The sequence below is a fragment of the Geotrypetes seraphini genome, chromosome 3 (genome assembly GCF_902459505.1).
Source record: "Geotrypetes seraphini chromosome 3, aGeoSer1.1, whole genome shotgun sequence".
In the NCBI taxonomy this organism is placed as follows: Eukaryota; Metazoa; Chordata; class Amphibia; order Gymnophiona; family Dermophiidae; genus Geotrypetes; species Geotrypetes seraphini.
Genome location: NC_047086.1, coordinates 249,433,428 through 249,455,770, shown reverse-complemented (window position 1 = coordinate 249,455,770; position 22,343 = coordinate 249,433,428). Strand labels below are relative to the sequence as shown.

Genomic DNA, 22,343 nt, shown 5'->3' with positions numbered 1-22,343 from the left:
TGGGACCCGCATAAGTGCTAGTGACTAGTACGGGTCTGGTCATACCTGTATATTCAGTGCTAGTGCCTGGACATGGTTCAGCATTGAATATCCGGGTCTAATTTAGCCAATGACAGCATGTAAACTCTGTCTGCTGCCAGTTGAATATGGATCAACTGGTTTTCAGAAAGTAACCAGGGTTCTCTAAGACCCCATTCTAGCATGTCATTTGCTCTTTTGGCACTGTCCTGATAAGTGGGGGTTAGTGCTTATACATGGACAATATTATGGCAGCTCTATACTTGCAGAATGTAAATCATTGTAATTCTATACTTTTATAACTGCTGAGTAACAAGATAGAAAGCTAGGATATTGTCTATGGTCCATGTGGATATAGCTTTTTGGGCCACTATCTCTTGTAGAGTAAGTTGAATTGATCTGTGTAGTTTCAGGATCAAAAACATTTTAAATGATTAAGGTATTCCCAGCTCCCATGATTTTAGATGTTATGAAGATTTAATCTGACCTAGATTTTTCACCCCTAAAGTGTCAATTGTATTTATTGTGAGGGTGATAATGAATCTACCTGCACTGGTGCAAACTCTATGGGTAATGTTTACCCACAGAATTTGTAACAGTAATGAAAGAAGAAATGCATGGGACGTTTTGACTTGGATTTTTGTCCTTAGGAAAAGTTTGTGTAGAGATTTGTAACTTGGTTTTTTTTCCAGCCAGACAAGTACACCTCATTTTGGAAATCCAAACTTCATATGTTTTTGCCTTCCCCAACCTGACTCTGTCTATGGGGATACCTCCAAACAATGTAGGTTAAATTATGTGTGTGATGAAACAGTGCTTCTAATTTTGCCCATCTTGAGGGTGAACAGTTATTAAAAGAGCACTTTTCTACTGGTTAAAATACTGTTCTAAGCATAGTGCAAATAGTTTGCTCATTCTGATTACATGGGTTTTTTTTTGTTCCCAGAGTACTTCATTGACTCCCCTTTTCTTTCAGGATCCTGTACAGAATTTTCCTACTGGTCTTACAGTTTCGCCATGGAATTGCTCCTACATACCTACCCAACGTCATCACTCACTACTTCCCCTTCTGCTCCTCAGGCTCCTGTCTCCTTACTGCTCCATTCTTCAACTTTACCACTGTTGTTGGAAGAGCTTTTTCTCTCTTTGCTTCTAGAACAGAATCCCTCTCCTCCTTTCAGGTGACCGATTCTCTCTGTTTTTCAATTCTCAAATACAAACATTTTTTTTCTCCCCTGCTTCCGATTCTTTTTTCATTATCCTCTTTGAAACTGTCCTGCAATCCAGTATCTATGCATTTGTTCTACCCTATTCTGCTGCATCTTATTCTTTTCCTTTCTCTCTCCATCATATTATTTTGTTGTATTTCTGCACCATGGCTATAAAGAATGTCAGAATTTGTTTTAAAAAACACTGTAAAGAAAGATATTACAATTGTATAGAACAATAGATAGTACTTAGATGATGTCATCTGATGGTGCCAACATAGAACACATTTATTAGAGCTTCCTAGCAAATCCTTGAATGGCTTCCTGAGTATATGCTGGAGTTTCTGCACCTCTGCAAGTGATCAGCATGCCTGAGTTCATTTTTTTTTTTTTTTACATGTTTAAAAGAATAATAATTTCTGCAAGTGATCAGCATGCCTGAGTTCATTTTTTTTTTTTTTTTACATGTTTAAAAGAATAATAATTTCTGCAAGCTCATCATGTATTCTGTTATGGACCTGATGTCGTCAGACTGTAATTTTCAGCTAGTAAAAAAGTACTCTAGCAGCAAATGTGCAAACAAGCTATTTCTGCTTCTCTTTGAGTTCTTCTTTTCCTTCACAAGCAAAAGTCTAATTTAGTTCCCCAGTGGTTGAAGGGTATCTTGTATGAGGACAGTGAGCATGCTTAATATAGCTTGGCACTAGAATTATACAGTAGCTACCACGTGCTGTCTTCTATGACTTACTGATGTTCCTTACCAGTTTCTCAGCTTTTGGGTGCATGACTCTCCTTAGTTGGATTACCGTATTTTCACGCATATAACGCGTGCGTTATACACGATTTTACAAACCGTGCATAACCATGCGCGTTATACGCGTGAGCGCGTTTTACAACTTTTTTTTACATAGTTCCCCCCCCCGACATCCGATTCACCCCGCAGGACCGCTCGCACCCCCACCCTGAAGGACCGCTCGCACGCACTAGCACCCCGCCCCGAAGGACCGCTCGCACTCCCACAGCCTCCCGACCCCCCCCCCCATCATGTAGAAGCTCTTACCGTTGTCCTGCTGCTTCCTCTGCCGGCGGTCCTGGCCTTTCTGTGAGCCCTGCGTCTGCGCTGCTTCCTCTTCCGGCGGTCTCGCCCTTTCTCTGACATCAGAGAAAGGGCAGGACCGCCGGAAGAGGAAGCAGCGCAGACGCAGGGCTCACAGAAGGGCCGGAACCGCCGGCAGAGGAAGCAGCAGGACAATGGTAGGAGCTTCTACATGATGGGGGGGTTGGGAGGCTGTGGGGGTGCGAGTGGTCCTTCGGGGTGGGGGGGTGGGTGCGAGTGCGTGCGAGCGGTCCTTCGGGCTGGGGGTGCGGGTGCGAGTGCATGCGAGCGGTCCTTCGGGGTGCGAGTGCGTGCGAGCGGTCCTTCGGGGTGGGGGTGCGAGCGGTCCTGCGGGGGGGGTGAATTGGACATCGGGGGGGGGGCATCAGGCTTTCAGGGTGGGGACAGGACTTCAAGGGGGAGAGGAGAGTCGGGGTGGCCAGAGGAGAGTCGGGGCGGGCGAAAGGAGAGTCGGGCGGCGACGGGAGAGTCGGGGCGGCATGCGCGGTATACGGGTGTGCGCGGTATATAAAAATTTATTTACATAAATAACAGTTTCCCGCGCGCTATACCCGTGTGCGCGTTTTACACGGGTGTGTGGTATATGAGTGAAAATACGGTACTTCTCTGCTGACAACCTACGAGGCTTATGCCATGGTAGTATCTTAAGATTTCTGTATCTATGAGTTCTTGCCCTCTGAGCAGGTTTCAGGTGTTTCAGTTTTGAGGGTTTTTTTTCTGTTCTGACAGCTATGAAGCTTATTCCTGCCTGACACTTGAGGGTTGGCGTCTCTCTGGGAGTTTCTGTGTCCTATAAATAAAACCCTAACTGAGCTTACCTAGTCCCAGCAATTCATGTTCCCTCCTTCTGCCAGCTGTTACCTTTCTCTAACAGTCCAGGGCATCTATCTGCATTCTTTTCTTTCCCTCCTAACACTACACCGTAACATGCCCTGAGTACTCTTGCTATCAGTATGGCTAAAGGTTCATGCATTGTTTTGCAACAAGAGAGCATTCAGTTAGATAAGAGATCTTTAAAAAATAAATAAAATTAAGGGAAGGCAATTTTTAAGCAAGATATGATAAAATATTGCTTTTACTACAGTGAAATTTACTACCACCCGAGTCAATAATCTATCATAGCTCAGTACTGCAGGCTAGTAACTTGTTCTGAAAATTTCATCTTGCATTGTTAAAGCTGGGATCATTGCATATCCCTGAACCTACTATCTTTTAAAGGGGCCAGTGCATCCCCCACCAATCCAAGTCTTCGGTAGCTAATGGTAGGGACAGGAGTAATTTTATTTTTATTTATTTATTTTAGTATTTATATGCCACTTATGGCCTAAGTGGTTTACACTCAGGTATAGCAAAAATAAAAAACGCTGTGGAATTAGTGATGTTCAAGATGCAGGCTTTATTAAAAATACAATTTAATAATCCACATAAAATATATCTAGGACCCAAAATATGGGAACTATGGAACCAACACAGTCTGTGTTTTGACAATGATGTCTTCCTCAGGGGTCCCTAAAGATCCAGATATAAAAGCTTGTGGATTAATAACTGAAAATAAACTGAAACTATTTCAGTTATTAATCCACGAGCTTTTATATCTGGATCTTTAGGGACCCCTGAGGAAGGCATCATTGTCCATAGCTCCCATATTTTGGGTCCTAGATATATTTTATGTGGATTATTAAATTGTATTTTTAATAAAGCCTGCATCTTGAACATCACTAATTCCACAACGTTTTTGTTTTTGTTGGACTTGCATTTTCTGTGGAGTTTTAAGGGTCAATTTTTTGCTTGTGCTTCTGTTACATTCAGGTACTCGAGCATTTTTCATTATCTGTCCCGAAGTGCTCACACTTTTATCTAATGTGCCTGGGGCAATGGGGGATTAAGTGACTTGCCCAGGGTCACAAGGAGCAGCATGGGATTTGAACCCACAACCTCAGGGTGCTGAGGCTGTAGCTCTAACCACTGTGCTACACCACTCCTCACTCCTTGGTCACTCCATCCCTTTGGTGCCTGGCTTCAAAACAGCACCAAAATCCCCTTAGTGGTAGTTTCACAGTAGTGCCCACTGCTAAGGATCAAACTGCCAGAATAAGTTATTAGTAACTACCCTTATAACCTGGATAAAATGATATTTATCCACATAAATTATTTTAAACATTGTCCTTAAGTGCAATTGAGCACAAGGAAAACAAACATTATTGACCATATGTTTTATGTTTTGTTACTTCTGTCTGTTACAACAGAAAACTGAAATACCTGTTGAAATCGCTACACTATTTCATGTGTGTATAGAAACATAATGAGCAAGCCTAAAATTTCATGAAAAATCAACAAAACAAATTGGGAAGGTTGAGATGTTCCAGTGTGTCGTTATTTTCAGCTGAATGTGTGTTCCCCTACTGGAACATCTCAACCTTCCTACTTTGTTTTGTTGATTTGATTGCTTCCATAGGGATTTCCTGCCGCTTCTAATGGTGCATTAAAATTTCATGACACCATGATCTTCCATGTATGTGTTAGTTATTCTTTGGTGGGAGGAGGGGGGGGTGCCTTACAGTGTGGAAGGGGTTTGGAATGGGGTGGATGTGTATGAATGGATGATAACATTCTTTTACATTCTTCATGTCCCCCTTGCATTTTCCTCCCATATACCTTTATACCTTTTCTGATGTTATCTCGCCTCTCTACTTAAACTCTCTCTCCTCCTCCTTTCCTTTTCCTCTTCTCTTTTCACTCTCTCTTCTATCCCTTATCTGTACACCCTCTTCCTCCTACTTTCTCTTTTCTCTTCCTTCCCAAACCACATGTCTGTCTCCTCTCCATCCTCATGGACCTCAATTATTGAAACTGCCTCTGCCATATTTTTAGCTGTCTGGGTCTGGGAACTCATCCAGACCTGCTGCTTGGTGTGCCAGTAGCATCTTTTGTTCAACAGGTATGGCATGGGGACATGTTGGCACTGCTGCATCTTTCCATTGGTAGCTTCTCTTTCTCAACTGGTGGGGCCTGGAAGCCCTGCCAGCCACACTGCTTTGATTGCTATTGAGGCCTTAGAACTTTCTTCAGCATTGTTGAATCTGCTAGTAGTTTTAGCATTTGTTTTTCTTTGTCTGCTTTTCCACGGCTATGCCTTGTCTCTATGGTTGAGATGGAAAACTGAAACATAAGCACTTTGAATGCTATAATATTCACTAAAAACGGGAATAATACACATGGTCATGTATGGTGGCCTCTTGATAAGAAACAGCTTGAAAAGGATTAAGAAGAGAACATTTACAGAGAAGCATAAATGTAATATATGCTTGATTACTCAACTGCCAGTTGTAAATTGAAGCACAAAATAAATTAGCCACTAGACGGAAAACTGCAGTGAGCAAGAAAAAGCATCTTTAGCAAATTGCAGTATTGATGAATTTTTCAGGCATAAATTAGCTTGGTTTATGTTTTTAACTTGGCTATCTATACATTTGTTTCTCATCCACTGGTGGTATGACATTCCCGTCTTCTTACCTTACTATTCTTTTGTTAGAGCCTGCAAGTCCAGGCCCAGACTTAGATGTGCCAATGGAAGTGGATAGCAGTAACATGAATAGTGATGGGAGTCGGAGTCTGGATGATGAAGAAGAACCCTCTCCTCCGGAGGACAAAATATTCTTCATGGACCCTGCTGATCTGGATGGAGATAAAGATGAAGAAGCCATTAAAGCTATCAGGTGAGCAGATTTTCAGAACAGTGGTGGATTCAGGGGATCTTTGCCAGAGAAGATGCCATAGCATATTTTTTTTGTCCATTGAATTTTGCATTTTTGATTCTGATGGATTTGTCTGGAGCCATGAAGGACACTTCTATAATCAAGCATGTGAATGATGAGAATGAGCTAATGCACTTACGAGCTTGAGATGCAAGGAGGCTTAACATACAGTATAAGCAGGGCATATAGAATACTAGAGGTTATACACATATCATGGAATACTTAGACATGAATGATTATGCCTGCTGCTGACCGAGCGTAACTGTTCATATTTAACTTTACGGGCATCAATTCCATATTATGCTAGTATTTTATAACAGCTACTTAAAACAGATGCCATTATAGAATTGTCGCTCAGTGCTCATCATTGATGTGCCTACCTTGAGGCGACCAGTTATAGATTTGTCTCCTTAATCTTCACTCCCAGACCTCAAAGGCTGCCAGTGGGTCAGGTTTTCAGGATATTCCTAATGAATATAAATTCAGGAGTTTTGCATGTCTACAAATTACCTGCAAATCTTTCTTATACATATTCATTAGGGAAAACCTAACCTACAGACTGGTAAGCCTGACTTCAGTGTCGGGCAACATGGTAGAAACAATTATAAAAAATAAAATTGTGGAACACCTAGACCGGGGGTCGGCAACCTGCGGCTCCAGAGCCGCATGCGGCTCTTTTCCACCTTTGCTGCGGCTCCGGTAGTGTGTCACGCAGGCATGCAGTTACAAGTCCGGCGTCGCGGCGGGAAATAGCCATGCTGAGCAGTGAGCTTAGCACATACACAGATGAAAGCCTTGCTTGCTGATTGGTCCGGCGGCCCCGCCCCGCCGTGCCGCCGGACCAATCAGCAAGCAAGGCTTTCATCTGTGTAGTGCTGAGCTCACTGCTCAGCATGGCTATTTCCCGCCGCGACGCTTCACTAGTAAGGTGCACGCCTGAAAAAGAAATTATCCTGGCCGGGGTCGGTGTCATGCTCCGGAGATCTACAGCCTTCCTATCTCCCTCTCCCTTCTACCTGCTTCCGGCCACATCCCCTGCTCCGCGGCTCTCTTCGGCAACTCAGCAGCAGCGATCGACACAAGCTTCTGACGTCGGGGCCTACCCTCTGCGAGTCCCGCTTGTTTCAACTTCCTTTTTCCACAAAGGCGGGACTCATAGAGGGAAGGCCTCGATGTCGGCAGCTTGTCTTGATCACCGCTGCTGACGAGTTGCTGAAGAGAGCCGCGGAGCAGGGGGGTGTTGCCAGGTGCAGGTAGAAGGGAGAGGGCCAGATGCAGGACTCGTGGGTGAGGGAGGAGAAGAGAGAGAGAAAGAGAGAGGGGAGGGAAACAAAAGGAAATATTTCATACTGGGCTGGGCCGGAGTGGAGGGAGGGTGGAAAGATTCTAGCTACAGGGTGCAGTAACAAAGGAAAAGGGGGGGAAAGCTGAAAATGGAGATAGTGACACAAAGAAGAGAAAGGGTAAGCAGGACCTACTGAATAAGGATAGAGATACAGAGGGGACATGAAGAGGAGGTGAAATAGAGACATAGAAGTAATGCTGAAAAAGTGTGTGGGGGGAGATAAAGACATTGATAGGGCAAATGGTGAACATGGCGTAAAGATAAGGACAGAGACAAATGAAGATTCTGAAAAAGTGGTGAGATAGGGATATAGGTGAGATGGACACAAAGAAGGGTGATGCTGGAAAATAGGTGGAATGGTAATTCTGACAAGACACAGAAGGGAAATGCTGGATCAAGGAGAGATGGGGCTCAGGCTGGATGGAATGAGGAGAAATGCCTTGTTGGCCCGGAACTTCCTCTCCTACGTCAGAATTGACGTCAGGGAGCGGAATGCTGGTCAGCGCAACACTTCTGCAGGGAAAGCTTGGGACGGTGGTGGCTTGGGGGCTGTTCCCCGATTGCGGTGGCAGCAAACCGAGTGGCTTGGGGGACGGCACGGAGACAGAAAGAAGGGGGAACAGGGAGACAGAAAGAAAAAGTTGGGGAAGAGAATGAGGTCTGGAGGAGAGGAAACATACAGGAGGCTGAAAGAAAGGAAGAAAGATTGGATGCACAGTCAGAAGAAGAAAGTGCAACCAGAGACTCATGAAATCACCAAATAGCAAAGGTAGGAAAAATGATTTTATTTTCAATTTAGTGATCCTGTATATAGCATTAAGATAAGAAACAATATATGCAGTGTTAGATTTGTTTTATAATGGTTTTGCGGCTCCAAGTTTTTTGTTTTTTTTTCGAAAACGGGTCCAAGTGGCTCTTTATGTCTTAAAGGTTGCAGACCCCTGACCTAGACAAACATGATTTGAGACAGAGTCAGCCTGGGTTCAGCCGAGGGAGATCTTGCATCACCAATTTGCTTGACTTCTTTGAAGGTGTGAATAAACATGTGGATAAAGGTGAGCCGGTTGATGTAGTGTATCTAGATTTTCAGAAAGCTTTTGATAAAGTTCCTCATAAGAGGCTCCTAAGAAAATTAAAGAGTCATGGGATAGGTGGCAAAGTTCAGTTGTGGATTAGGAACTGGTTATCGGATAGAAATCAGAAGGGTAGGGTTAAATGGTCATTTTTCTCAATAGAGGAGAGTAAACAGTGGAGTGCCACAGGGATCTGTTCTGGGATCGGTGCTATTTAACTTATTTATAAATGGTCTGGAAATTGGAATGACAAATGAGATGATTAAATTTGCAGATGACACTAAACTGTTCAAAGTTGTCAAAATGCATGCAGATTGTGAAAAATTACAGGAAATTAGGAAATTGGAAGACTGGGCATCCAAGTGGCAGATGAAATCTAATGTGGATAATTGCAAAGTGATGCACATTGGGAAGAATAACCCAAATCACAGTTACCGGATGCTAGGGACCACCTTGGGGTTAGTGCCCAAGAAAAGGATCTGGGTGTCATCGTAGACAATACAATGAAACCTTCCGCCCAATGTGTGGCGGCGGCCAAAATAGCAAAGAAGATGCTAGGAATTATTTAAAAAGGGATGGTTAACAAGACTAAGAATGTTATAATGCCCCTGTATCGCTCCATGGTGTGACTCACCTGGAGTATTGCATTCAATTCTGGTCTCTTTATCTCAAGAAAGATAAAGCGGCACTAGAAAAGGTTCAAAGAAGAGTGACCAAGATAATAAAGGGGATGGAACTCTGGTATAAGGGAAGACTAAAAAGGTTAGGGATCTTCAGCTTGGTAAAGAGACGGCTGAGGGGAGATATGATTGAAGTCTACAAAATCCTGAATGAAGTAGAACAAGTGATTGATTTTTTCACTCTGTCAAAATTATAAAAAGACTAGGGGGACACTAGATGAAGTTACTGGGAAATACTTTTAAAACCAATAGGAGGAAATATTTTTTCACTCGGAGAATAGTTAAGCTCTGAAACGCATTGCCAGAGGATGTGATAAGAATGAATAGCATAGCTGGTTTTAAGAAAGATTTGGACAATTTCCTTGAAGAAAAGTCCATAGTCTGTTATTGAGAAAGACATGGGGAAAGCTACTGCTTGACCTGGATCGGCGGCATGGAATATTGCTACTCCTTGGGTTTTGGCCATCTACTAAGGACCTGGTTTGGCAACTTTGAGAACGGGCCACTGGGCTTGATGGACCATTGATCTGACCCAGTAAGGCTATTCTTATGTTCGTAACTTGTTGCAATTATACATCAGACATTGTATCATGCTTCCCCAAAGATCTTACAATAATTTTTTCAGATCTATAAACCAAGAAGAGAGCTTAGAGATGTAAATGGGATGAAATTAAGTTTGGAGGGGAGAATGTCGACTATGCATGCTAGGATTTGAGCATCAATGATATCTATGGCTGGCGTACAACTATGGAATGCCTTGCCTGGTATCTTACGGTTTTGTATGTGGAGGATGAATTTTAAGAAAATGCTGAAAACTCAATTGTTTGCTAATGCCTCTTATTCTAGAATTTTTCTGACATTGAAGTATGATTTAAAGCTTGTTTGTACTTCTGAACTGATCAAATTTGTGCTCTATCCCTATTATAACAGGGATGATTAACGATGTTGTCTTGATATGTCTGTTATACGTGACAATCGGAGGGAAACAAGATTCTGTGTGGAAACCGCATAGTTGTATGTGGTATATACATTTTTAAATAAATAAATATTAATTACATTCTTTGAAATTTTCCTTAAAATATTTCATAATGATGATTTGTCTATTTTTAATTTCACCCTTTAGTGTAAAATTGCTGTCTCCTCACTCCCTGTTCCCTCTTTTTCATATCTTCATATCTTCATTCTTTAGCTATTATTTTCACCTCTTGCTTTTCGCTTTTGTTTTTCCTGTTTAGCATTTTACTTCTTCACTCTCTAACCTATTTTGTTTCCAATTTTATTTATACCCCCTGTTTCCTGTCATTATTTTAACTTTCTGTTCCTCGTATTTTATTTTTTTCCATGCCTCTTACCTACCATTTGGCTTTCCCTTCTCTCTGAAAAGAGAATGTCGTTCATTGAACACCGACCCCCTCTACCATTTTCATCATCAATTTTTCCCATGTACACTGTTTTTATAATAATAATAATAACAGCTTATATACTGCAATACCGTGAAGTTCTATGCGGTTTACAAAGATTAAGCAAAGGTACAAATTGATTGACTTTAAGAGGGGAGGAAGAAAGAGGGTTAATAGGACAGGAAATCCATTTTTGAGGAGAGAGTGTTTTTATAAGACCTACCAATACACCTGAACCTTAATTAATGCAACTGCATGATAGACGACACACACCTTCCAGATTTCCCTTCCTTTTTGCTCCCCGCTGTTACACCATCGTTGTAGTAAGTAGAAAAATGTCATTTAATGCAGAGTTTATATACTGCTAAATCATCACACTTGCTTCAAAGTGGTTTACAAGAAAATAAATAAAAACTAAACTTATACAATAGCCAAAAATCTAATCAGGTACTTAAGTAATTTCCCTTTCTGTCCCAATGGGCTCACAATCTAACTGCAGTATCTATGAAATGGAATGAACAAACAATTATCATACATAAGAGACGTAGATGAAGGAAGAAAGGAAGAGGGAATAATATAATAATTCAATAAAAATATAAAAGGAGAGAAAAACATCAAGAAGCAAAGTTACTGGACAGATAGGTGTTCAATATATATATACGTTTTAAGTAGTTTTCTAAATGTGAGGTAATTAAGTTCTATTCTTAAGGGTATTTGAATGTTATTCCAGTTTCTGGTAACTGCAGATATGAAGAGGGTGTTGAATATTCATTTGTATTTCACTCCCTTAGATGAAGGAACAGTCAGTTGTAGGGTGTTAATCTTCGATGAGGTGATGGAGAACATATTGACTATCTGTTCTGGCGAGTTGGCATTTAGAGTATGGTGCACAGTGCAGGAAAGCTTAAACAGGATTCGAGCATTTACAGGTAGCCAGTGAAGCCTGCAGTAGTACTCAGGGATGTGGTCATATTTCCTTAAACCGAAGATCAGCCTGATTGCAGTATTCTGAATCATTTGAAGCTTATTCAATTGAATAGAAGTTATGCCTGCATAGAGGGAGTTACAATAATCTAGTTGATTTAGGACCAGCATTTGGACCAGAATTGCAAAATGATTATTGTAAAAGTAAGGTTTGATAAGTCTCAATCGTTTTAAACAGTAGAAAGTGTTTTTCCAGAGGTTGGAGATTTGGGATCCATTGGTTAGTGTGAGCAGTGTTCTTCAACCTTTTTACACCCGTGGACCGGCAGAAATAAAATAATTATTTTGTGGACCGGCAAACTACTAGGCCTAAAATTTAAAAACCCCGTTTACGCCCCATCTACGCGAGCTCGGTCCCCGTAAACCATCTGATCCCATCTGCACAAGCCGCAATTATGATTTTATATTGAACGTATTTTATTAAAGTATAAAAAGAAACAATATTCTGAACAATTGTGATTTTATAAATACAAATATACAGAGCACGGACCAACAAAACCCCTGTCTCCCCACCCCTTCACATATATCCCTTCTAACTATCAAGAAAACTGAACAAGCCAAGTTATTATAGAATGCTACATAGAAATATCATGCTAACAGAATACTGCAATCCCCAGTTATGTCTCTAGCAGGATATATATTTCAAATCTGATATATTCTAATGACAAAATAGAAATAAAATTATTTTTTTCTACCTTTTGTTGTCTCTGGTTTCTGCTTTCATCTTCTTTTCACTCTTTTCTTTCCAGCATCTGCCCATTCCATCCAATGTCTGCCCTCTCCCCCTTCCATATGTATCTGACTTCTTTCTATGCCCCTCTTCCCTGTACATCCAGCCTGTTCCTCCTCTCTCCTTTTTACATCATTCATTCCAGCTTCACTGCCTTCTTCATTTTTATCTCTCCTACACCAGATCTAGCATCTTTATCCCTCTCTCATTTCTCTGCTGACCCCCTTTCTAGCATCAATGTCTCTCTACTTTCTCATTCCTCTCTCTCCCCTTTCCCTCATCTGATCTCTCCATTCCACACTGACCCCCTTCACCTCCTGTAATCTCCCTGCCAGCTGTTTCCTTCCTTTTTTCTTTCTCCCTTCCCTCCTTCCTTTTTTTCCTTCTCCCTTCCCTCTTCCCTCTATCCAACATTAACTCTCTTCCCAACCCTTTCCCTCTTCCCCTCCCAGCAGCATCTCTCCTTCTTCTCCCTTCCCTCCTCCCTCTATCTAACATTAACTCTCTTCCCATCCCTTTCCCTCCTCCCCTCCCAGCAGCATCTCTCCTTCTTCTCCCTTCCCTCCTCTCTCTATACAACATTAACTCTCTTCCCATCCCTTTCCCTCTTCCCCTCCCAGCAGCATCTCTCCTTCTTCTCCCTTCCATCCTCCCTCTATCCAACATTAACTCTCTTCCCATCCCTTTCCCTCCTCCCCTCCCAGCAGCATCTCTCCTTCTTCTCCCTTCCCTTCTCCCTCTATCCAACATTAACTCTCTTCCCATCCCTTTCCCTCCTCCCCTCCCAGCAGCATCTCTCCTTCTTCTCCCTTCCCTCCTCTCTCTCTCCAACATTAACTCTTCTTTTCCCATCCATTTCCCTCCTCCCCTCCCAGCAGCATCTCTCCTTCTAACTCTCTCCAAGTCCAGTAACAGCTCTCCCTTTATCCAGCAGCTTCCCTGCCTCCTACAGTGGCTGTCTCCCCTTCCAGCAGCTCTCAGTACTTGCCTGCAGGAAGTTGCCAGTAAAGCACTGCCTTGGCAAGTAGGAGAGCTGGTGGGAGGGGAGGAAGTCACTGTGAAGGCTCCCCAGGATCTTGCTCGCACATGCTGACCATCTCCCTCCATCTGCACCTGTATCTGCAGCTCTCTCCATTCTACTTGTAACTTCCCCGCGGCCCTCTTCAGCAACTCGGCAGGGGCGGCGATCAAGACAGGCTGCCGACGTCGGGACCTTCACTCTCTGAGTCCCGCCTATTTAGTTTCAACTTCCTGTTTCCGAACAGGCGAGACTCAGAGAAGGAAGGCCCCCGACGTCGGCAGCCTGTCTTAATCACCTGAGGCTGAGAGGAACATTAGTGAGCAGGAACCAAAGTCAGCAGGAAATTTAACTGCCGACTTGATCTTGCCGGCCCTGCGCGGACCGGCAGAAATTTTCTGCGGACCGGCGGTTGAAGAACTGTGGTGTAGAGTCTAACAGGATTCCAAGTACTCTGGAAGTCTTATCAACTTTTAATGGAGCACTAGAAGGCAAAGTCAGGCTTGTAAGGACAGATTGTGTTTCACAATGGAACCAGAGTAATTTGTTTTTTATAGTGTTTAACTTTAGTTTATTGGTGAGAACCCAAGAGTAGATTTTTTTCTCTGTTTTTTGAAAACTATTTTAGGGAGATCCTTATCTGCTTGCTTATTTATTACAGGAACCTGGCTACTCTCAAATGAGGATCCTATCATAGGGGACTTATTGCCTTCTGGTTATAAAATTCTTCTTCTTTGTAGAGAGAACAAGAGAGGAGGAGGGCTTGCTATTATTCTGCAGGATAATTTTGAATTTACTATTCTGGAATCTAGATTTACTAATTCTCTAGAGATAATATTTTGCAGAATAAGTAGAAAAGATTTATCTCTGTTGTATCTTATTTTATGTCCCACCTGGAAGCTGGTCAAAGGCAAGGAATGATTTCCAAGAATTTGTGCTGGGCACGATGGACCACTGGTTTGACCCAGCAGCGGCAATTCTTATGTTTTTATGTGTTACTTAATTCTATTTCTTCTCCCTATAGTCTTGTACTTGGTGATATTAATTTACATTTAGAGGAAGATTTCTTAGCTAAAACAGATCTTATTACTTTTTTTTATCTTCACTAGACTATATTACTCCTGAATTTTCACAATCTCATGAGAAAGGCCATCATTTGGATTTGGTGACCTTTTCCACTAAAGAAATCCTTAATCCATCTATTTCATTAACCAATGGTTTATGGAGCCCAAGCATATGGTTAGATCATTTTATTTATTATTTTAATCTTAGATGTGGTCATAAATCAGTTAAGCAATCACTATCTCAAAAAAGGGAAATAATTTCAAGGAGACATTTTGATCCATCTTCGTTCTGGACAACTTATGAACAAATCCAAGGTCCAGACTCTCCTAAAGAGTTTGAATCACATTGGGAAAGTACCAGTTTAACCATTTTAGATAAATTAGCTCTTAAACAAAATCAACATTTTACAAAGAAACGTTCTTGTAAATCTAAACAATGGTTTGATGATGACCTCTTCACCTTAAAATGCAAAGTAAGGAAATTGGAACGAGTTTGGTTAAAATCAGGGAATCAAAATGACTGTGTTCTTTGGAGGAAAGAGGTTCATTCTTATAAACAACTAATTAAAGCAAAACGTAAGATTTTATTCTTCAAAAATCAGTATAAATGGTACTAATATAAAAGAACTCTTTAAAATTGTTACCAACATTTTTGAAATGAATTCCCTCTCACAATCAGCTCAAGTAAGTCCCCCCAAATTCTGCAGAGCTAGCAAGTCATTTTAGTAAAAAAAAATTGACAATTTATGATTATCTTGCTCATTGATTGCAAGTAAGAAACAGAACCTTCTACCTTCGCTAACTGACTCTTGTTATGCCAACTTAGAGTGGGGTACTTTTGCTAATCCTGAATGGAATGATTTTAGGAAATTTTATAGCAAATACACGAAATCATATTGTTCATTAGATCTGTGCCCCCCGTCAGTGATGAAACTGGCGCCTTTACAGTTTCAATTAGACCTGTTTATCTGCATAACTTATCTGTTCGATAGTGGCACTTTTCCTCCATCTGGAGGTCATATCATCGTAACTCCAATTCCCAAGGATTCTAAGGGATCTGTATCCTTGGTGGCTAATTATAGGCCCATTTTGTCAATCTCATTCTTTATAAAAATTATGAAAGATTTAACTGTTGAATTATTTTGAACACTTCCATTTTGCATGGATCACAGTCAGGATTTAGACCATTATATAGTACAGAGACAGTTCTGGCATCACTAGTAATTTATGTAATCTTTTCAGTAAGGGTGTTAGTGCTCTGATCTTGCAGCTGGACTTAAGCAGTGCATTCGACCTTGTGGATCGTGATAAACTATTGGAGGTGTCTGGATGCTATAGGCATACATGGCCAAGTTTTGAAATGGTTTGAAGGCTTTCTTAAATCTAGAACTTACCAAGTAAAGCTCAATAATGAATTTTCAAAAAGCTGGAGTAACCCCTTGTGGAGTATCCCAGGGTTCTCCTGTCTCCAATGTTTTTTTAACATTTATTTGGCCTCTTTAGGCAATAGATTATCCCAGTTCAAAATTAAATTATTTAGCTATGCAGATGACATCACTGTTTTAATTCTCTCAAATCAATCAAACTGTTGTTGAGATTCTACAGATAATTGAATTTTGGATGTTAGAATATAAATTGAAAATTAATACAGAAAAAAAACCAAATTTTTCTTTGCATCACCAAATTTAAATGAAGATGTTACATCTATTGTTTTGAATGATAAAGTCCATAGCATCCAGCCAACCATTAAGTTTAAATTCTGCTGTATTTGTTTTAAGGCACTAACAGGTTTAATTCCAGAGTTTCTTATGGCATCTTTCATTATTACAAATTCTAAACATTCTAGAAAATTCCACTCATTATTTCATTTTCTTCTGTAAAGGGATATAAATATAAGAAATTTCAGGAACAATTGCTGTCTTTTCAGGCAGCCTTATGGACTAGGGATCTAACTCACATATTTACATTCTTAAATTCGTATCAACAATTTCGATGTGCCTTAAAGACACATCTTTTTAGGGAATCTTTTGGAAGTTAGACATTGGATGTTTATTCATTTGTATTACTAGTCTTTGTGAACCGCATAGAACTTAATGGTAATTGCGGTATACAAGTGAGTTTTATATAGAGTGGAAAGATGCCATCTGCATAGGACATCAGACATTCACCCTCTGAGAAGTTGAGGTTTCCCAGGGAACTCATAAATATGTTAAAGAGCACAGGTGAAAGCAGCAACCGTTGAGGTACTCCACATACTGTTCTCCAACTTCGGGAGAAGGTGCCATCTTTCCAGACACGGTATTCTCTGTTCATGAGGAACTCTTTGAACCAATTAAGAACAGTTCCAGTAATACCTAGTTCACTAAGTTTATTCAGAAGGAGTTTGTGATCAACTGAATCAAATTCAGCTGATATGTCAAACTGCAGAAGAATTGACTGTTGCCCTTTACTGAGCATTTGTTTGATGTTAGTGGTTAATGTGAGTAGTAGAAATTAAGTGCTGTGCTGAGGCCTGAAACCATACTGAGAGAGGTGTAAGCAAGAGTATTTTCCAAGTAGGCTGTGAGTTTTTTTACATACTAATGTTTCCAGAAGTTTTGTTAGTAAAGTATTCCAGCAATCGGTCTAAAATTGGAGGATAAGGATGTGTCAGCCCCTTGACTTTTAGGGATAGGTGTGAGGGCAATATGTCCCATTTGAGCAGGTAGCTGACCTTCTTGTGGTAAGTTATTTAACCAAAGGATGAGGACAGTTGGTTTGTCTGAATTCAAAAGGGCCTGGGATAGGCACGTGGGATCTCTCGGAGAGAGAAAGAGATAATGGTTTCTGTGGATGGGCAGACTAAATGGGCCATTTAGCTTTTATCTGCCATCATGTTTCCATGTGAGCATAAAGGTAATATGAGAAAATATCCATTGCACTGCTTTTAGTGGACAGTTTGTTTAATATGGGTTGCAACTCATCTTGGGTGGCTATCCAGTCATGATTCCTAACAATCTGGTTTTTATGTCTATCTAGTGGTGGCTCAGGGGATAATAGTGTCCCATAGATTACTGTTTCATAAGATAATGGAATCACTGTCTCCATAATCAGTTTAATATGTCCCCCATATTGACTTCCAAAAGTTGAGCATCAAAGGACAATAGAACAACAGATGATCCAGCGTCACTATATCAAGATGACAGTGCCAGAATCTATTAGATTTTGAACTATCTAGCTTTTGCAATCTAACCGGGGTCCAAAAATTCCTATGTAACAAAAAAACCCCAAGTTTGTCTCATAGATGTTGATGCTGTACATCTCATCCTCCAAGTCCAAATCCGTGGCAATTGAGACAGTTTCTTGCTATCAAAGGAGTGGTTGTCTGTTATTGAAGCAAAATAAATTTTTTTTGGCCCCAGCTACATAGTGTTGATAGGATTGCACTGCTGATTTCCTTAACTGCTTACAATTGTCAGAGTTGGTTTTTAGCCATTGCCTTTCTAGCTGACCGACAGGTTTGCTTTTTAGCCTTCAGGATGTCATTAAACCATGGGGATTGTTTGAATATTCTAACATTGCGAGGACATAGAGGCGCAAGAGAATCTAATGCGTGAAGTATAGCTTTGTTCTAGTTGCTTAGCTCTACTGTGTTAATGGTTTCTGATTCAAATAGAAGAACAGCTACTTTTGGCTAAAATTGACAAGGGTCTATTTTACCTCTGCTTAATAGTTTCTGATTTGTTGGTTTGTTATTAGTGCTACCCATGTAGAGGGACAATATAAAGGAGAGTAGAGAGTGATCAGACCAAGGAACAACAGAACATACTAGGTCTGTGATTGGGAGAGCAGAGCTAGTTGCTATGAAGTCAATGGAATGATCTTTATTATGTGTAAGGCCAGAGGGAATCAATTTTAGGTGGATATTTGATATAAAAGTTTTGAAGTCCTGGGCTGCAGAGCTATCTTGGGATTCTAAAGGTAAGTTGAGGTGATTGGGAGAGCAGAGCTAGTTGCTATGAAGTCAATGGTATGACCTTTATTATGTGTAAGGCCAGAGGGAATCAATTTTAGGTAGATATTTGATATAAAAGTTTTGAAGTCCTGGGCTGCAGAGCTATCTTGGGATTCTAAAGGTAAGTTGAGGTCTACTAGAATAAGAGTTCTTGTGAATTGAAATGATTTCCTATAACTTATGGAGTTTTTGAGACCAAACCCCAGGAGGGCAATATATTATTAGTATACCAACAATGCTAGGAAAATTATCAGTTTCATCCTGTAGAGAACGTATCATGTATTCTAAGCCAGATAGGGTGGCTGAATCCATTATGGATATATGAAAAATCTTTTGTAGATGAACACAATTCTACCTCCTCTTTTATTTGGTCTTGGAGTATGTAAGATGCTCTACCCTAAGGTGGGATAGTTTTGGACTATTTACCTCTTTGAGCCATGTTTCAGTAAAGAAGGCAAAGCCTATATCTTTAGTACAAATTAATTCATTTAGCAACAACAGTTTTGTTTATTATAGATCTAGCATTGATATATAAGCAAGGAACCGGAGTGAGGGATTTATCATGAGTATAAAGCTGAGTAATTGTAACTTGTAAAAGGTTTGTGTGTTTGACAAGTTTTGTGTGTTTGTGTTTCTTTTTAATATCAGGATGATTGCCACAGATGGTAGGTATATGATAGGGAAAGTTACCCATGTGGTCAGTTGGATGTTGAGCATATAATTGCATATTTTATATAGCTTGAATAACTTGTGGTCTTTTAGGCTAAAGAGGCTTAACAGTAGAGTATATAACGAGTAGAGTAAATTATTTCATCTACAGATGCATCAGTCTTTTATTAAACAGCTTTGTGAACTCATGTTGAACCATAATATGTTCTCAGTACGTAATGTGAGAAATCTTCTCCTTTTATAATTCTGTTGAAAGGCATTTCCCACTTATTTTACAGTTTTGCCCTCCATCATATCTATTATGATGTTCCATGAATGTACTACACAAAATAAACATATTAGAGTTTGGGAAAAAAATGAATATTTCTATCAAATTCTCCTCCCCCCCCCCAAAAAAAAAAAGTTGAATATACTGCTATGAAGAATGATTAATAGTCATTAAAAAAAACTCTCAAATAATAAAGGAACCTCAGAAATCTATTGTACCATTAATATGACTTTAAGAAGTCCATAAGAACATAAGAATTGCCGCTGCTGGGTCCATCGTGCCCATCAGTCCACTCATGTGCTGGCCGTTAGGTCAGAGACCAGTGCCCTAACTGAGACTTGCCTTACCTGCGTACATTCTGGTTCAGCAGGAACTTGTCTAATTTTGTCTTGAATCCCTGAAGGGTGTTTTCCCCTATAGCAGCCTCCAGAAAAGCGTTCCAGTTTTCTACCACTCTCTGGGTGAAGAAGAACTTCCTTACGTTTGTACGGAATCTATCCCCTTTTAACTTTAGAGAGTGCCCTCTTGTTCTCTCTACCTTGGAGAGAGTGAATAACCTGTGTTTCTCATGTCCCCTCTCATTCTCCTCTTTTAAAGGGAGAAGAGGCCCAGTTTCTCTAATATCTCACTGTATGGCAACTCCTCCAGCCCCTTAACCATTTTAGTCGCTCTTCTCTGGACCCTTTAGAGTAGTACTGTGTCCTTCTTCATGTATGGCGACCAGTGCTGGATACAGTATTCTAGGTGAGGACGTACCATGGCCCGGTACAACTCTGATCTGTTCGTGATCCCCTTCTTAATCATTCCTAGCATTCTGTTCGCCCTTTTTGCTGCCACACATTGCGTGGATGGCTTCATTGACTTGTCGACCAGTAGTCCTAAGTCTCTTTCCTGGGGGGTCTCTCCAAGTACTACACCAGACATCCTGTATTCATGTATAAGATTTTTGTTACCGACATGCATCACCTTACACTTATCCACGTTAAAAACCTCATTTGCCATGTCGTGGCCCATTTCTCGAACGTGTTTGTCACGTTGCAGGTCTTCACAATCCTCCTGCATCTTCACTACTCTGAATAACTTTGTTTCATCTGCAGATTTAATCACCTCACTCGTTCCGTACGTCTGGTAGTGCTATAGAAATAATTAACAGTAGTAGTCGTTCCAACGTAATCTACCATATTTTTACACATAACTATATGTCATCAAATTGTTGTTGCATTGTCAACGAACACTCACCATTCTGTTGTCTTTCCTGTTGCTCCTCCTTCTGGAGTTGTCCATTCCCCGGAGATGAAAAAAATCTCAGTTTAAATTTTGGGGCTTTCCTGTAATTGAGGAGAGTCCACTTCCAGACTCCCCATTGTTACTGCGTTTGCTTCCAGAGAGAGGAACAACCCACACTCCAGGTTTTCCTCAACCTGTGGGGAGCTGGTAGTCTGAGGCTTCGGGGGTGGCGCTTTTACATTGGGGCTCATAGTTGTATCCAGCCCAAGGGTATTCGCTTCGGTCCCGCCCTTTACCAGCGTCTCCAGCAGGCTAGTCACTGACGAAATCGAGCTACTCTGCATCCGCCTCACAAGCTTCTCTATATTGCTGAAGCTGACTGCTCCGGGGCGCCGCAAGGCACCAGCCACACTCCGGCCTCTTCTCTTCAGCATCGTTCAAGTAAGAAATAGCAATTAAGCTAACAAAGAAGCTTAAAAGTAGAGGAAATTCTCTGGGGCATGTTAATCAGTGCATATAGTCAGTGGCCATCTTGGATCCACTAGTCCAATCCTGCCTGAAAATTTGTATTCCAAGAACTGACCAATGTTTTCTAATAATGGAGCAGATTTTTTGTTGTTGTTGGCAAGGCTTGAAAACTAAGACATAAATCAGCTTTTCACTACTTTCAGAAGAGCTGGATTTCAAAAACAAATGTATATTCTGTAACTGTAGTAGCAAATTGTAATTTACATGTTTGTATTATCTTGTCTGCTGATTTATACTGTACTAGTCTTATAGTCCGTTACATTAACGGGTGCTAGAATATATGTGTGTGTGTGTGTGTGTGTGTGTCTTTATTTCTTTCTCTCTCTCTCTCCTTAGCCTGTTTCGGTATTTCTGTCTTTCTTTCTTTTTCCTCGGCTGTCCACCACCACCCCTGGCCTGCTTCCACTGTCCATTCTCCCTTCCTTTTACCTCCCCTGTGTCCACCACCACCCCTTCACTGCTCTCCTTATTTACCAAGCCTGAAACATCTGTATCCTGCTACCTGTCACCTTTTTTTTCTCTCTCTCTTTTTGTCCTACCTTCCAGGGTCACTTCTTTGCCGGCTTTCTTCAGCGCCTGCACAGTTTGAGAGCCAACTAAATGGCTTTTTTTTTTCTTGTCTGATGGGGGGGGCGGAGCAAAGTTGGGAAACCTGAGAAGAGCTGGAGCAGGAACAGCAGAATAAATAAGCCACTTAAAAGGGAAGTCACAGGGACCTGGAAGAGAAATCCACCTCACCTGTATCAGACTCGGCAGCGCCAGCAACTGATTCGCCCCCGGAGCTTTCTCTTCTCTTCTTTTCCTGCTCGTGGACAAACGCCATCTAGTGCTTGGGGGGATAATACATTCCTGAATGAATGTGGAGGACAAACGCCATCTAGTGTATCTTTCAGATGCATTGTGAACCGAAGCACCGAATAGCTGAAAGAGCAGGCTGAGGGATTGTGCGAGGAGGTTCCGGCGATGCAGCTGTTCTCCTCCTGGCCCGGCGTCTGCCCTTCGCCGATAGCCTCCTTGCCTCGAAGCCCTCCTCCCGGCAGCCGCCGCTCTGCGCGTCCTGGAGTCCTGGTGACGTAGTAAGCGCGCATGCGCACTCTTGCCGGCACAGCGCGACAGAACAGGAATCAGGGAAGCACGCGGTGAGAGTGCGCATGTGCGCTTAGCGTTTTATTATTATAGATATGTGGATTTGTACTGTGTTGTGTATGTGAGTTTGTAACCTGTTCTAAGCTCTTTTATGAGAACAGGCTAAAAAAATTGAGTAA

The 22,343-nt window shown here is 41.3% G+C and overlaps 1 protein-coding gene across 5 annotated transcripts in view; it reads left to right on the top strand.

The window, feature by feature from the left end:
• Positions 1 to 22,343, top strand: part of PRKD3 (protein kinase D3) — a 213,384-nt gene that overhangs the window by 70,306 nt on the left and 120,735 nt on the right. For all 5 annotated transcript variants that reach the window (XM_033937717.1, XM_033937718.1, XM_033937720.1 and 2 more), the window contains one exon: positions 5,876 to 6,059. In XM_033937717.1, the coding sequence (XP_033793608.1) occupies positions 5,876 to 6,059 (184 nt within the window). The remainder of the gene's footprint in view (positions 1 to 5,875; positions 6,060 to 22,343) is intronic.